The sequence below is a fragment of the Herpailurus yagouaroundi genome, unplaced genomic scaffold (assembly GCF_014898765.1).
Source record: "Herpailurus yagouaroundi ecotype Mexico unplaced genomic scaffold, PumYag 202, whole genome shotgun sequence".
NCBI classification, from domain to species: Eukaryota; Metazoa; Chordata; class Mammalia; order Carnivora; family Felidae; genus Herpailurus; species Herpailurus yagouaroundi.
In genome coordinates this window covers 335,787-348,471 of record NW_024412433.1, presented here as the reverse complement: position 1 = coordinate 348,471, position 12,685 = coordinate 335,787, and the positions used below count along the sequence as shown (strand labels likewise).

At 55.9% G+C, this 12,685-nt stretch overlaps 1 protein-coding gene across 5 annotated transcripts in view; it reads left to right on the top strand.

Annotated features, from left to right (window-relative positions):
* FARP2 (FERM, ARH/RhoGEF and pleckstrin domain protein 2) overlaps nt 1-12,685 on the top strand; it is a 105,443-nt gene that overhangs the window by 92,133 nt on the left and 625 nt on the right. For 2 of the 5 annotated variants that reach the window (XM_040450385.1, XM_040450384.1), the window contains exons 20-27: nt 5,089-5,157; nt 5,746-5,835; nt 9,157-9,467; nt 10,205-10,323; nt 10,658-10,818; nt 11,719-11,826; nt 12,053-12,204; nt 12,471-12,534. In XM_040450385.1, coding sequence (XP_040306319.1) covers nt 5,089-5,157; nt 5,746-5,835; nt 9,157-9,467; nt 10,205-10,323; nt 10,658-10,818; nt 11,719-11,826; nt 12,053-12,204; nt 12,471-12,534 — 1,074 coding nt within the window. Of the gene's footprint in view, nt 1-5,088; nt 5,158-5,745; nt 5,836-9,156; nt 9,468-10,204; nt 10,324-10,657; nt 10,819-11,489; nt 11,827-12,052; nt 12,205-12,470; nt 12,535-12,685 lie in introns of those variants that run through there. The other 3 variants (XM_040450386.1, XM_040450387.1, XR_005783156.1) reach the window with 3 other exon arrangements.

Genomic DNA, 12,685 nt, shown 5'->3' with positions numbered 1-12,685 from the left:
TGTCTCTTTTTTTTTTTCATTTGTTTCTTAAATTCTACGTACGAGTGAGATCATATGGTATTTATCATTCTCTGACTTCTTTCGCTTAGCATGATATTCTCTAGATCCATCCACGTGTTTGCAAATGGCAAGATTTCATTCTTTTTTATGGCTGAGTAATACCCCATCTTATCTATACACCACGTCTTCTTTATCCATTCATCAGTCAGTGGACTTGGGTTGCTTTTATATCTGGGCTATTGTAGATGATGCGGTAGTGAACTTAGAAGTGCAGATATCTTTTCAAATAGTGTTTCCATATTCTTTGGGTAAATAACCATAGTGGAATTACTGGGTCGTAGGGGAGTTCTATTTTTAATTTTTTGAGGAACCTCCACACTGTTCTCCAGAGTGGCTGCACCAGTTTGCATTCCCACCAGCAGTGCACGAGGGTTCCCGTTTCTCCACATCCTCATCAACACCTATTGTTTCTTGTGTTTTTAAGTCATTCCAACAGGTGTGAGGTAATATCTTGTGGTTTCCATTTGCACTTCCCTAGTGATGAGTGACATTGAGCATCTTTTCATGTGTCTGTTGGCCATGAGGATGTCTTCTTTGGAGAAATTTCTGTTCATACCTTGGATTATTTTTTCGTGTTGAGTTGTGTAAGTTTTTATATATTTTCGATACTAATCCTTTCTCAGATATGTCATTTGCAAATATGTTCTCCCATTCAGTAGATTGCCTTTTTGTTTTGCTGTTTCCTTTGCTATGCAAAAACTTATTTTGATGTAGTCCTAATAGTTTAGTTTTGCTTATGTTTCCCTTGTCTCAAGAGAGATATCTAGAAAGATGTTGCTAAGGCCCATGTCAGAGAAATTATTCTGATGTTACCTCTTCTAGGATTTTTATGGTTTCAGGCCTCACATTTAGGTCTTTAGTCCATTTCAAACTTATTTTTGTGTATGGTGTGAGAAAGTAGTCCAGTTTTCCCGGCACTGTTTGTTGAAGAGACCGTCTTTTCCCCGCTGTATATCCTTGCACCTTTTGTCAAAGGTTAATTGGCCATATGATCATGGGTTTATCTCTGGGCTCTATTCTGCTCCACTGCTCTATGTGTCTGTGTTTGTGCCGGTACCACACTGTTTTGATGACTACCTCTTTGTGGTACATCTTGACATCTGGGATTGTGATGCCTCCAGCCTTGTTCTTTTTCACTTCATTGCGTGTAATTGAGACCTGAGTCACATACTGCAGAATTCATCTTTCCAAAGTGTACAGTTCAGTGGTCTTTAGGGTGTCCACAAGGTTGTGCAATCAGCATCGCTAATTCTAGAACATTTTCATCCCCCGTGAAAGAAACCCTGCACCTGTTAGCCACTCCCCTCCCCCGTCCCCATTCCACGGCAGCTACTAATCCACTTTCCGTGCATTTGCCTCTTCTGGACGTTTCCTCTAAGTGGAATCACTGTGTGGCCTTTGCGTCTGGCTTCTTTCACTGAGCATCATGCTTTCGGGTTCATGTTGTAGCACGTCAGGGCCTCACTCATTTTTGTGGCTGTAAATTCTGTTCTCTGCGTACAGCATGCTCTCTGTGTCCGTTCATCTGCTGGTGGACTCTCGGGCTGCTCCCCCTAATGGGGACCGTGAACAACGCTGCTGTGAACGTCTGTCCCTGCCACACAGGTCCATCTGTGAACATGTTTCCAGTTCTCCTGGGTAGACACTTAGGGGTGGAACTGCTGGGTTGTATGGGAACTGGGTTTAACCTTTTGAGAAACTGCCAGTTTTCCAAAGTCTTTCAGAGTTACCGGACAGCTTTACGTTCCCACCAGGGGTGTGTTGGGATTCCGGTTTCTCTGTACCTTGTCCCTGTGAGTCTAGGCATCGGGCTGCTACACAGGGTGTCTCACTGTGGTTACGATTTGCGTTTCTCACACAGCGGATGCCAAGGCTTTTGTTGTGTGTTTGTCGGCCGTTTGTGTGCCTTCTTTGGTGAAATGCCACTTCAGATCCTTTTCTCCACCCGGGTTGTCTTTTTGCTGTTGAGTTGTGAGATTCTTTATCTGTTCTGGATACCAGACACTTACCAGAATAGGATTTGCAAATATGCCCTCCCATTTTGTGGGGTGTTTTTTCACTTTCTCAATGGTATCACAACACAGAAGGTGTTGGGTTTTGTTTTTAGGGATTTCTTAAATTTTTTTATTTATTCTTTTTAATGTTTTTTAATGTTTATTTACTTTTGAGAGAGAGTGACTGTGAGTGGGGGAGGGGCAGAGAGAGGAAGACACAGAATCCAAATGGGGCTCCAAGCTCCAAGCTGTCAGCACAGAGCCCGACACAGGGCTCGAACTCACGGACTGTGAGATCACGACCTGAGTGGGAGTTGGATGCTTAACCGACTGAGCTACCCAGGCGCCCCCAGAGATTTTTGATTTTCACGAAATCCAAGTTACCTATTCTCTCTTGGGTTGCTCGTGCTTTAGGTGTCACAGCTGAGACATCACTGCCCAGTCCACAGTGTGAAAATATACGTCTGTGTTTTCTTCTAGAAGCTTTCTGTGTTTCAGCTCTTATATTTGTTAATGTTTGTTTATTTTTGAGAGAGTGCATGAGCAGGGGAGGTTACAGACAGAGGATCCAAAGTGGACTCCATGTTGACAGCAGATGGCCCGATGTGGGCTCCAACTCACACAGTGAGATCATGTCCTGAGCCAAAGTCAGACGCTCAACCAACTGAGCTACCCACGCTCCCCTCAGCTCTTATATTTAGATTTGATCCATTTTTAGTTCATTTTTATGTGTGGTGTGAGGTAGGGGCCCCACTCCATTCTTTCCCACGTGGACATCTAGTGTTCCCAGCACCATTTGTTGAACTGTCCATAGACACAGATATGCAGGTTTCTTTTTGAACCCTAGTTCCCTTCCATGGGTCTACATGTCTCCTGGCTGCTTGCTCCTTGCTTCGCCACTAATGCTTTTTGCTTTGAACTTAGTACTGTCAACCTAAGAAGACCTTTTTAAGGGTTGCATGGGGGATGTTTCTCATCTTAACACAAATTAGACTGTGGTGTGTAAGTCATGTGTCCGTGTTAGCCTTGTTAGAAGGTATGGAGAATGTGGGATCACAAAGAAAAGAAATGAGCTACACTAAAATGTATAGGAAGGGGGGAGCCTGGGTGGGTCAGTCTGTTGAGCGTCCAACTTTGGCTCAGGTCATGATCTCGCGGTTCCTGAGTTCGAGCCCCGCATCAGATTCTGTGCTGACAGCTCAGAGCTTGGAGCCTGCTTCGGATTCTGTGTCTCCCCCTCTCTCGGCCCCTCCCCTGCTCGAGCACTGTTTTTCTCTCTCTCTTTCTCAAAAATAAATAAAACATTAAAAATTTTTTTACGTACAGGAAGGTGCTGACCTCCTGGAGTCAGGGCTTTGGTTGGTACCCAGACAGCTCTGTGTCCTTTCTCTCCTTGCCACGTGGCTGAGGGTTGCAGCTGGCTGTGAGCTCCTGGAGGTCAGTAGGGCTCTCAATACAGGCGGTTTCTCTCGGTGCTCCACGCAATGGGTTATCGGTGGTGGCCCAGGGGACTGTCACTACAGGGACTGGAAAACCGGGCGGGGTCTCTGTGTGGCCCGGCAAGTTGCTCCACGTCTGGGGCCACAGGGGACTGATGGCAGCTGCTTGGCTCAGCGCCTGGCATGAAGTGGCTGGTCTGCAAACACTTGCTGCCATAGTTGTTTTTAGCCCAAACCTCTAACGTCTTTATGACTCAGGGCTCCTGGTCTCCCTGCTTGCTAAATGCTCATGTCAGAGACAGAAGCCACACCAGAGATGTGAGCAGAGGAGTTTAAGAGCCAGGGTTATTAACTAGGAAGAAAGTTGATAATGAGGTACCAGAGGGCCAGCAGGGCCCTGTCGGAGAGGCAGGACGCAATTGCCACCCGGGGCGAGCCTGCAGCGCCGCAGGCAGTGTTTGAGGGAAGGGCAGCCACGGACCTGGGACACGCTCCCCGGAGAAGAGGCTGCTGCCCTGCGGCTCCCCCTCCCTGGGGCAGAGGGGGAGGAGCCGGCTGTGTGAAGGGAGGAGCCCTGCAAACAGGACTGGGGGCCGCAGGAAGGGGCTGGGCTCCCTGCTCACCCTCAGCCGAAGAGTGAGAAGAGTGCGTGCGGCTGGGCAGGTGGGTCCGCAGGGGTTCCGCGAAGTCCTCCGTTTTACGCCCTCACTCGGTCCATTCGAGGGCCGGGGTCTCTGGCGAGTGCTCAGGGTGTGAAGCTCACGCTCCTGCTTCTCTGAAAGGAACGACAGATGGCAACAGAATGTCTGGAAATTGTCCAAACCAGAATTCTTCGGAATTACCAGGACCGACCCTTCCCGCCATTGGTATGGGCAGTCAGGCCTGTGTGGACGCCCGAGGGCCTGGGAAGTGCTGCTTCCGGGGCAGGTGGGGAAGTGTGAGGGTGTGCCCGGGTCCTGGTGGTGCCATCAGGCCCTGGCGGCAGAGGCCGCACCCTCTCCTCCTCGGTGGAGGGACAGCCCAGGACGAGTGTGGGCGGCTCCCACCAGGGCCTCATTCCTTTGGGGTGGAAAAGCCTGCGTGGTTTGGGGAATCATTTCTCCAAATGCCAGTGCCCAGGTGGCAGCTGACACTAATTACCTGTGAACATTTGGTGGGAACCAGCTGTCCCTTCCTCCCTCCCATTCTCAGGCTGCTCTGGCCGAGTTTTTCCTCAAAGCTGAACTCCGGTATCTCTGTGTCTGAACCTTCCAGAAGCTTCCCCTCAACAAGAACAGTGCCCTTTGCATTCCATGAAGGCTCTCAGCATAGCTGGCCGGTGGCGAGACGGGGCTGCAGGTGTTCAGCAGACAGTCTGGGGACCGACTTGGATGCCAAGGGAGGCAGGCGGGGAGGGGAAGGGAAGAGGTCTGAAAAGCATGGAGCGTCCTGGGTAGGGGGGCACCGTCGAAGGGTCGGACAGGGGCCTGTGAGTGGCTCGTCCAGACGGGCTCAGAGAAGTATAAATGGTGACATCACCTGGCCCTCAGCCCCGCCAGCACACCATCTGCAGAGGTGGCCTTCGGCACAAACAGGACCTCATCTCTCTCTTTTAGGAGTTCATCCGCGAGGGCTGCCTTCACAAGCTCACCAAGAAAGGTCTGCAGCAGAGAATGTTCTTTCTGGTAGGTGGGGTGGGTGTGGTTGTGTCCGGTGAGCCAGTGCTGAGGCCCAGGCAAGCAGCCCCAAGTCAGACAGGAGCCCGCCTAGGACGGCACAAAACACTCGCAGCGAGGCGCCTGCCTCATCCTGTGTTCTGGGAGCCTGTCTGCAAGGCCATCAGAAAACCAGAAGATAGAAAAGTCCACATTCCCGTTGCTGCAGGAATGTTCTGCTGAGAGCTGGCTTTGCCTCAGAGAGGCCCTCCCGGCAGGTCCCCTTGATCGGCTCCCTTCCTCCTGCCACTTAGGAGACCCCAGCCTGAGCCACCCTGGCTGAGCCTGACCGGAGGACCAGCGAGAAGTCCCCACCGCCTCCAGCTGGCGGGCACTGGGCATGCGGGCCTAAGAGATCTGCTGCCTCATGTGGTTACCAGCTCATCAAAATATCGTGTGACTGAAAAAAAAAAAATCCCTTTTTTGCCCCAAATCTCCCAGCAAGCTGAGCAAATTTGATAACCACATAAAGGCCCCAGGCGCTGAAGTTGGTCTATTAAGACATTGAAACCTGTCGCTTGCTTTTAAGCTTCACGTAATAAAGCCTGTCGTCTTCAGTTCTCAGATATGCTGCTCTACACAAGCAAAGGGGTCACGGGTACCAGCCACTTCCGGATCCGGGGCCTCCTTCCTCTCCGTGGCATGCTGGTGAGTGCCAGGCACTGCGCCGGTGGTCGTAACTATCCCTCCTCACGCTCCAGCCCACCTGCCGTTCCCCTGGGGGCCTGTCCCTCCTTAGACGGCACAATGGGAGACCCCAGTTGGGTGCTCAGGGAGTGGGGCTGACCCAGCTCTTGAAAAAAAAAACCCGATCCCCTTTCACTGCTTTTGTGCTCATCCCTTCTCACATGGGCCATTCTCTTCACGTCGTCTGATCGTTCCTAGTTCTGTCACACGTGCACATGCGCGCACAGCTTCAAAACCAGAAGACAGCACCACCAACAAGTCGTCAGGCTGTAGCTGGGGGCTGGGCTCGGGCCTTCCCTCCATGTTCTAGGAGCTGGCCACTGGAAATGTCGCACCCCGTCTGTGCGCCGCCCTAGCGGGCCTGGGCCACCGGTGACCCTGTTGCACAGTGTGCCCTCTGTCCACACCACACACCGGTCAGCATGTCTGTGTCCCCTCAGCACAGGCTCAGCCAGACACTTCAGTGTGGTCTCTGATGAGCCCTTCGTTTTGACGTGACCCAGTTCCCCAGCTTTACCTTTTGTGGTCGGTGCTATTCGTGGTCTGACGACCCTGCGTGAAGGTCTCAGAGAGGCTCACGCACACACATCGACTCACTGTCCATTCGCCCTTGAGCGTAAACCTGCACTCAGCCTGGACCCCGTCTTTGGGAACAGTCAAGATGGCTGGCCAGGTTCGGGTGTTTGCCACAGAACTGTGCTGTTGGTCCAGAACAGGCCACACTGCAGTGAGCGTCTCTCCTGCAGCCCCACCAGCCTCCCGTCCAGGTGCCCACAGGTGGGGGCTCAGACACCACTCTGCTACACTTGCCTGGTCTGCCTCAATTTCCCCACCTTTCTTCAAGGGTGTTTTCCCCTTCCCGGCCCTCCGTGTTCCTGGGCACTGTGCCTCCTTCCACTGGGCACCCGAGCCTGTAACATTTGGTGGTTTTCCCCACCCTCAGCAAAACGGGGCCTGTCCTAACACAGTCCTCTGCCCTCGCTGGAAGCAGACCCCATCTGTTCTAAAGTGTATTTTTTTTTAATTTTTTTTAACGTTTATTTATTTTTGAGAGAGAGAGAGAGACAGAGCATGAACGAGGGAGGGGCAGAGAGAGGGGGAGACACAGAATCGGAAGCAGGCTCCAGGCTCCGAGCCATCAGCCCAGAGCCCGACGCGGGGCTCGAACTCACGGACCGCGAGATCGTGACATGAGCTGAAGTCGGACGCTTAACCGACTGAGCCACCCAGGCGCCCCTAAAGTGTATATTTTTTAATTATACTTTCATTATAGAAAAAAATGGAAAATATAAAAATCTCTCATAACTTCGCCACCAAGTAACACGCACCGTTGGCATTTTGCAACATGCCCTTCAGGCTTCGTCTGTACGGGAACATTTCCATGGGTGGCACGGCGCTTTCACCTGCAAGCTCTTCTGTAACTCGCTTGTTCTTGCTCAGCACTTCATCCCTAACGCCTCCTGTGCTTGTACTAGGTGGGCTCCGTGCACGTTTAACGGAGACGGGCAGTGGACTGGGAGGCCAGACTCTGGCTCTCTGAACTGTTTCCCGACATTGGACATTCCGGCTCCATTTAGTTTTTCGAAATTACAAATAACCCCGTTGGATTTTGGTCTTTCTACACATCTCTACGCCCGGCACGTGTTGCTCGAGCCTTGGGCACGCCTGTTTTTCTGGCTCCGAATGTCAGCGCCACATCACTGCCGGAGCATACACACGACCCGGCCTCCCACTCAGTGCATCCGAGCCTCTTTCCACGGCGTCGGGGGGCACTGGGCACCCACCCCTCATCCTTCGCAGTCCGGCCAGTGGCACAGCTTTTGGACGGTCGTGGAGGCTGACGGAGTCCGTGTCCCCTAGAGTCTGGGGCCTCCCCGAGGAGACACGCGGGTGTCTGCTGCCACGGTCTCTGTCGGTCTGTTGGCTCTTCGTACACATTTGTGCCGCATTTTATAGACGCCACCCGCTCGCGGAGGCCACGGATCCCTTCCGCAGCTGGCAAGTCCTGTTTGTCTCGCCTGCGGTTTGGTGTGATCTGGTAGAATTGAAAGTCCACTGGACAGTGATCGTGTCTTCCTCCTGGGACGGCACCTGGCACAGAGGTCCCAACAAATCCTTGCTGAAGGAGGGAATTCAGACATTTTTATAGTCAGATCAGTTCATCCTTTCCATCAGGGCTCCCATCCTTAGTGCGGGCTCAGGAAGTCCTTCCCTGTGCCAAGATCACACCGGCGCCTTTTTGTTCTTCTGATACATTCAGTTTCCTTAAGTCTCCCTCACAAACTGCCTGAACGCGTTTCCTTGCGGGCCACCAGATGGGGACGTGCCACGTCCCCCCTTGCACGCAGCTTCCTTTGTCGAACCTGTTTCTCTCTGACCTCCAAGGCTGCCCTTGTCATGGAAACACTGTGGCCTTCACACTTGGGGTGCCTGCTGGGCCTCCCGTCTCATTTCTCCGGGCCAGCCTCAGTTCACACTGTTCTGTCATGTGGGGGGGTTGCTGTGTTGGGAAGCTCCACCCCTTATTCGTCCTCCTTTTTAAAAAGTTCTTTGCTACTTTCAAGTATTTAATTCTTCCAGATAAACTGAGGAATCATTTGGACAAATTCCTTCCAAAAACAGCACCGGGATTTCTAGTTCAATGGCATTACATTTACGTGCTGACTTACAGGGAGACGAACATCGTGACCTTCTCTTGCCACTGCTCACACTTTCAGATCTTTTGTGTCCTGAGTGAGGCTTGGTGGTTGGCATCGCATGGGCCCCCACACAGGGAAGCCGTCTCTTCGGGGGTGGTCTGTAACCGGCTGGTTCCGGGGAACAGCCGGCCCTCATCCTGAATGCAGAGGGAAGGGTGACAGGTCTTGGCTTCAGAAAGAGAACCTGTGTCATGTTTACGGCTTCCTCCTGTTTCCATGTGAGAGACATCAGAAGTCACACGTTGGATTTTAGCTGAGGTGTACGTGGCATTGCAGAAATGACCGCCCTCCTCCCGACAGGGAGACCTCTGCTGGCCGGCTTCCCAGCGTCAAAGCACCGTTGCATCCCGGGAGCACCCTTCCTCGGTCACAGGACAATTTCTTGTCTGTGCTTTGGGTTTGATTGGATAGTATTTTATTTGGGAGTTACTTCAGTGAGTCACTTAGAACCGTGAGCAGCCCGTTGGGTTTTTCTCTGAAGCTAACTTTGTCAGGTTTTGGTACCAGGTTTATAAAGCGAACTGTCCATTTCCCTTTTTGATAATGAAAATGCTCAACATTTTTTCCTGTGCTTGACTTTCAGCTAATAGTGCTGGACCCACCGGTGAGTAGTTCGGTGCCCTGCGGCCCACAGCTCGCCCACCTGGGTGGCAGGTGCCGTGGCCTGGGGATCCCCATGCCCCCTGTAGCCCCTGGTAGTCAACAGAGATTTGCCCAGCACAGGGCTTCCGAGGCACCTGTGTTGTGCTGCAGGCGCGGGCTCTGCCGGCCCCGGGCTCACTCCACACGCCCGCCTCTTCTCCCGCCACAGGTAGAAGAGGGCGAGAGCGAGCGGTCGGTTCCACACTGTTTCACCATTTGTGCAGCTCAGAAAACAGTCGTGGTGGCAGCCAGGTAAGAATGTTCCGCTGTGCACCCAGCGGCCCGGGGCGGTGGGGCGGGGGAGTGCTTCCCTGGCACGAGCGAGGTCGTTGTGGGGCGCGTGCCCCCTTGAGCCCTGCTTCAGTTATGTGACCAGAGAGCAGGTTCTCCTGTGGTGGGAAGCGAGTGACCTTTGAGAATGTCCCCATGGAGCGGCCACGGTGCTGTTGAGCTGCCTTGACCAGGGGCAGCCCACGTGGTTAGTGGCACTTAGGTGCCCTCAAGTCGGGAGGGGCCCGGCCTCCACCTGCCCCCACGGCCGAGCCACTTCCCCCAAAATCACCCCAGTGTGAAGGAGGCCTGAGCTCAAAGGTGAGCAGGCGGCTCACTGCCCTGTAGGGGCCGGGGGTCCCCGGCCCCTTCCAGAGGGGAGGCGTTTCTCCTCCCGGGAGGGCACCTGGCTCTGGGCTTCCACCCCGTCGTCACCGTGTCACGGCTGACGTCAGAGAGCACAGGACACTTAATGCCCCACCAGGAAGCCGTGGCAGCTTAATCGTGAACCAGGAACGGGTCTGGTATTTCAGCGGCAGAGACTTGAAAGTTCTGGTTTCGGGAATAAAGTGTCCCTGGAGAAGCCCCCCCTCCAGGACCTTCACCTCCCAGGGGGGTGCGGCCCTCGGACCTTCAGTCAGAGAAGCCGGCACAGCAGGGAGCCCCCGGTGGCCTGGGTCCTGTGATCCGGGCGCTGAGCCTCGGCCCTCCCCCACCAGCACCCGCCTGGAAAAGGAGAAGTGGATATGTGACCTGAACGCTGCCATCGACGCGGCCAAGAGCGGGGGTGACCCGTCCCTGGTGCTGCCGGGTAGCGTGCTCTGCGCTCCTCCCTGCAGTGAGTTCCGGCCGGGACGCCCCCTCGGGGACCCCGCCGCACCTAAGCTTCCCTACAGATCCCTTTTCTTGGTCACAGGCCTCCTGCCGGCCCACGGGCTCTCCCTCCACAGAGAACGGTCCAGGCACCCCGAACACCAGGGGGGAGGTTGGGAGGGGCCACGGGCTCTCCTGGCAGAAGCGCCGCGTGACTGCTCTCCGCCCGTTGCTGACCCGGGCTGCAGGCTTCCCTCGTCCCCCAGTCCAGAGCACTGGACCGAAAGCAGCCCCCACCCCCGCCCTACTCGCCCCGTGCTCCCGTCTCCCTCTGAGCAGAGGGCCGACTCCTTCCCCAGGGTCCTCCGAGGAGGTCTCTCCGGAGCAAGGGTCCGAAGACACTCACGGCGTCCACGGGTCCCTGGAGGGGCAGGGCCAGCACCGGGCCAACACCACAGTGCACGTGTGTTGGTACCGGAACACCAGCGTCTCCAGAGCCGACCAGAGCGCAGCCGTTGAGGTACGGTGGCCCCAAGCGCCCTCTGCTTGCGCCGGCTACAGGGGAGGAGGGCTGGACCGGGCAGAGCAGGGGGCCACCAGGCTGCGGGCTGACCGTGACCATCAGGGCTTGTGCAGGCCCACGAGATTAGTTCCGTGTGGGAGGATCCGGGCGGACGGCGTCCCTGGGGTTCTCCGGAAAGGGCGGTCTCGTGGGGGCTGCCGCCTCCCCTCCCACCTCCTTCACCCGGAGCGGCCGCTTCGCACTCCGGCCCTTCGGCCCCCAGGCCGCCTCCCATTCGCTCTGGGTTTTGGGCAGAACCAAGTGAGGAAGCCGTCAGAGCCCCGGGCTCCCCCGTCAGCTGGGGCCCGAAAGGGAGGGCCCACAGAAAGGGCAGAGCACCGCCAGCACGCCAGGCCCCACGAGCCCGGGGCGAGCAGTGCGGGCTGAAGGTCCGCACGGTGACGGCGTCCCTGCAGGGCCCTCGTGAGCACAGTCAGGGTTACAAGGGGGAGGCGGGGCCGCTGGCCGCAGGGGCCATCCTGGGTCAGGACGCCACGCTCAGGGCCAGGCCGTCTCGTTGGGACCGTGCTAACTTGGCTCCACGTGGCCTGTCACAGCATCGGGTTTATGAGGGTCATGGCTGGGGAGGTTATAAACAGGGAAAAGAAACTTCGTGTCCTTCTACTTAGCGCCTGGGACCTCACCCCCCCCCCCCCCCATCTGTAAACATCCTTCTGTCAGACTACGAGCAGACTGACGACCCAGAACCCTGGCGAAGGAAGCTGCCGCTCAGGAAAGCGTAGTCAAGGCCACAGCCAAGAAAGCCCTCGGGGGCCGATGCGCGCTTCGGGGTAGCAGGTGCTGCTCCGGGACAGAGTCCCGGGACCCTAACCAGTACGGTGTCTTTCTTTCCCATAGAACCAGCTTTCAGGGTATCTGCTGAGAAAATTCAAAAACAGTAACGGCTGGCAGAAGCTCTGGGTGGTTTTCACCAACTTCTGTTTGTTCTTCTACAAAACTCATCAGGTAAAGGTGCTGGACGGAGCCGGGGCGGGGAGGCGGCCGTGCCCGTGGCGCTGGCAGACAGCGGCCCCTGCTCCTAGCACAGGAGAGCACGGCCTCCCGGCTCCTCCGCCCGCTCCCACGGGGCATTCAGTCCCGATGGGGAGAGTGGGTTGGGCGGTGGTCGCGGGGCGGCGAGGGGGGGGGGAGGAGAGGGGGCGCACCCGCCGAGCCGCGTGCCACCTTGCAGGACGACTACCCCCTGGCCAGCCTCCCGCTGCTGGGCTACAGTGTCAGCGTCCCCAAGGAGGCCGACTGCGTCCACAAGGAGCACGTCTTCAAGCTCCAGTTCAAGTCCCACGTCTACTTCTTCCGGGCTGAGAGCAAGTACACGTTTGAGAGGTAATCCTGTGGCGGGCGGCCACGGTCGGCCGCTGTCCCCGCGGGTCTCCTGTTGTTACAGAGGGTGCCGGAGACAGGCGCTCTGAGCCCTGGAGAGAAGGGCTGGGTGCCACCTCCAGAATGGCTGGCTGGCCCGTTCGCTCCGTGCCTGGGGTTACCCCTGGGGAGTTATTTGAGCACAAGGCCGCTGGCGTGACCAGGGCACACCCTGAAATCCGAGCGAGCGAGCATCTTGGGAGCTTCTGACGGCTCAGCCTCTTCTCCAGGTGGATGGAGGTGATCGAGAGAGCCAGCAGCTCACCCGGGAGGGCCAGGCGCCCCGAGGACGAGGCGTGAAGCCCGCCCTGCCCGAGGAGGGCAGAACCAAGGAGCAGAGCAGGGTCAGCACATCCCCCGTGACTGCGGGTCCCGTCTTCCCAACGGCGCAGGGGTGGCTGTGGTCTCCTCGGGTCCCCGGCGTAGGATAGGTGGGGTAGGACAG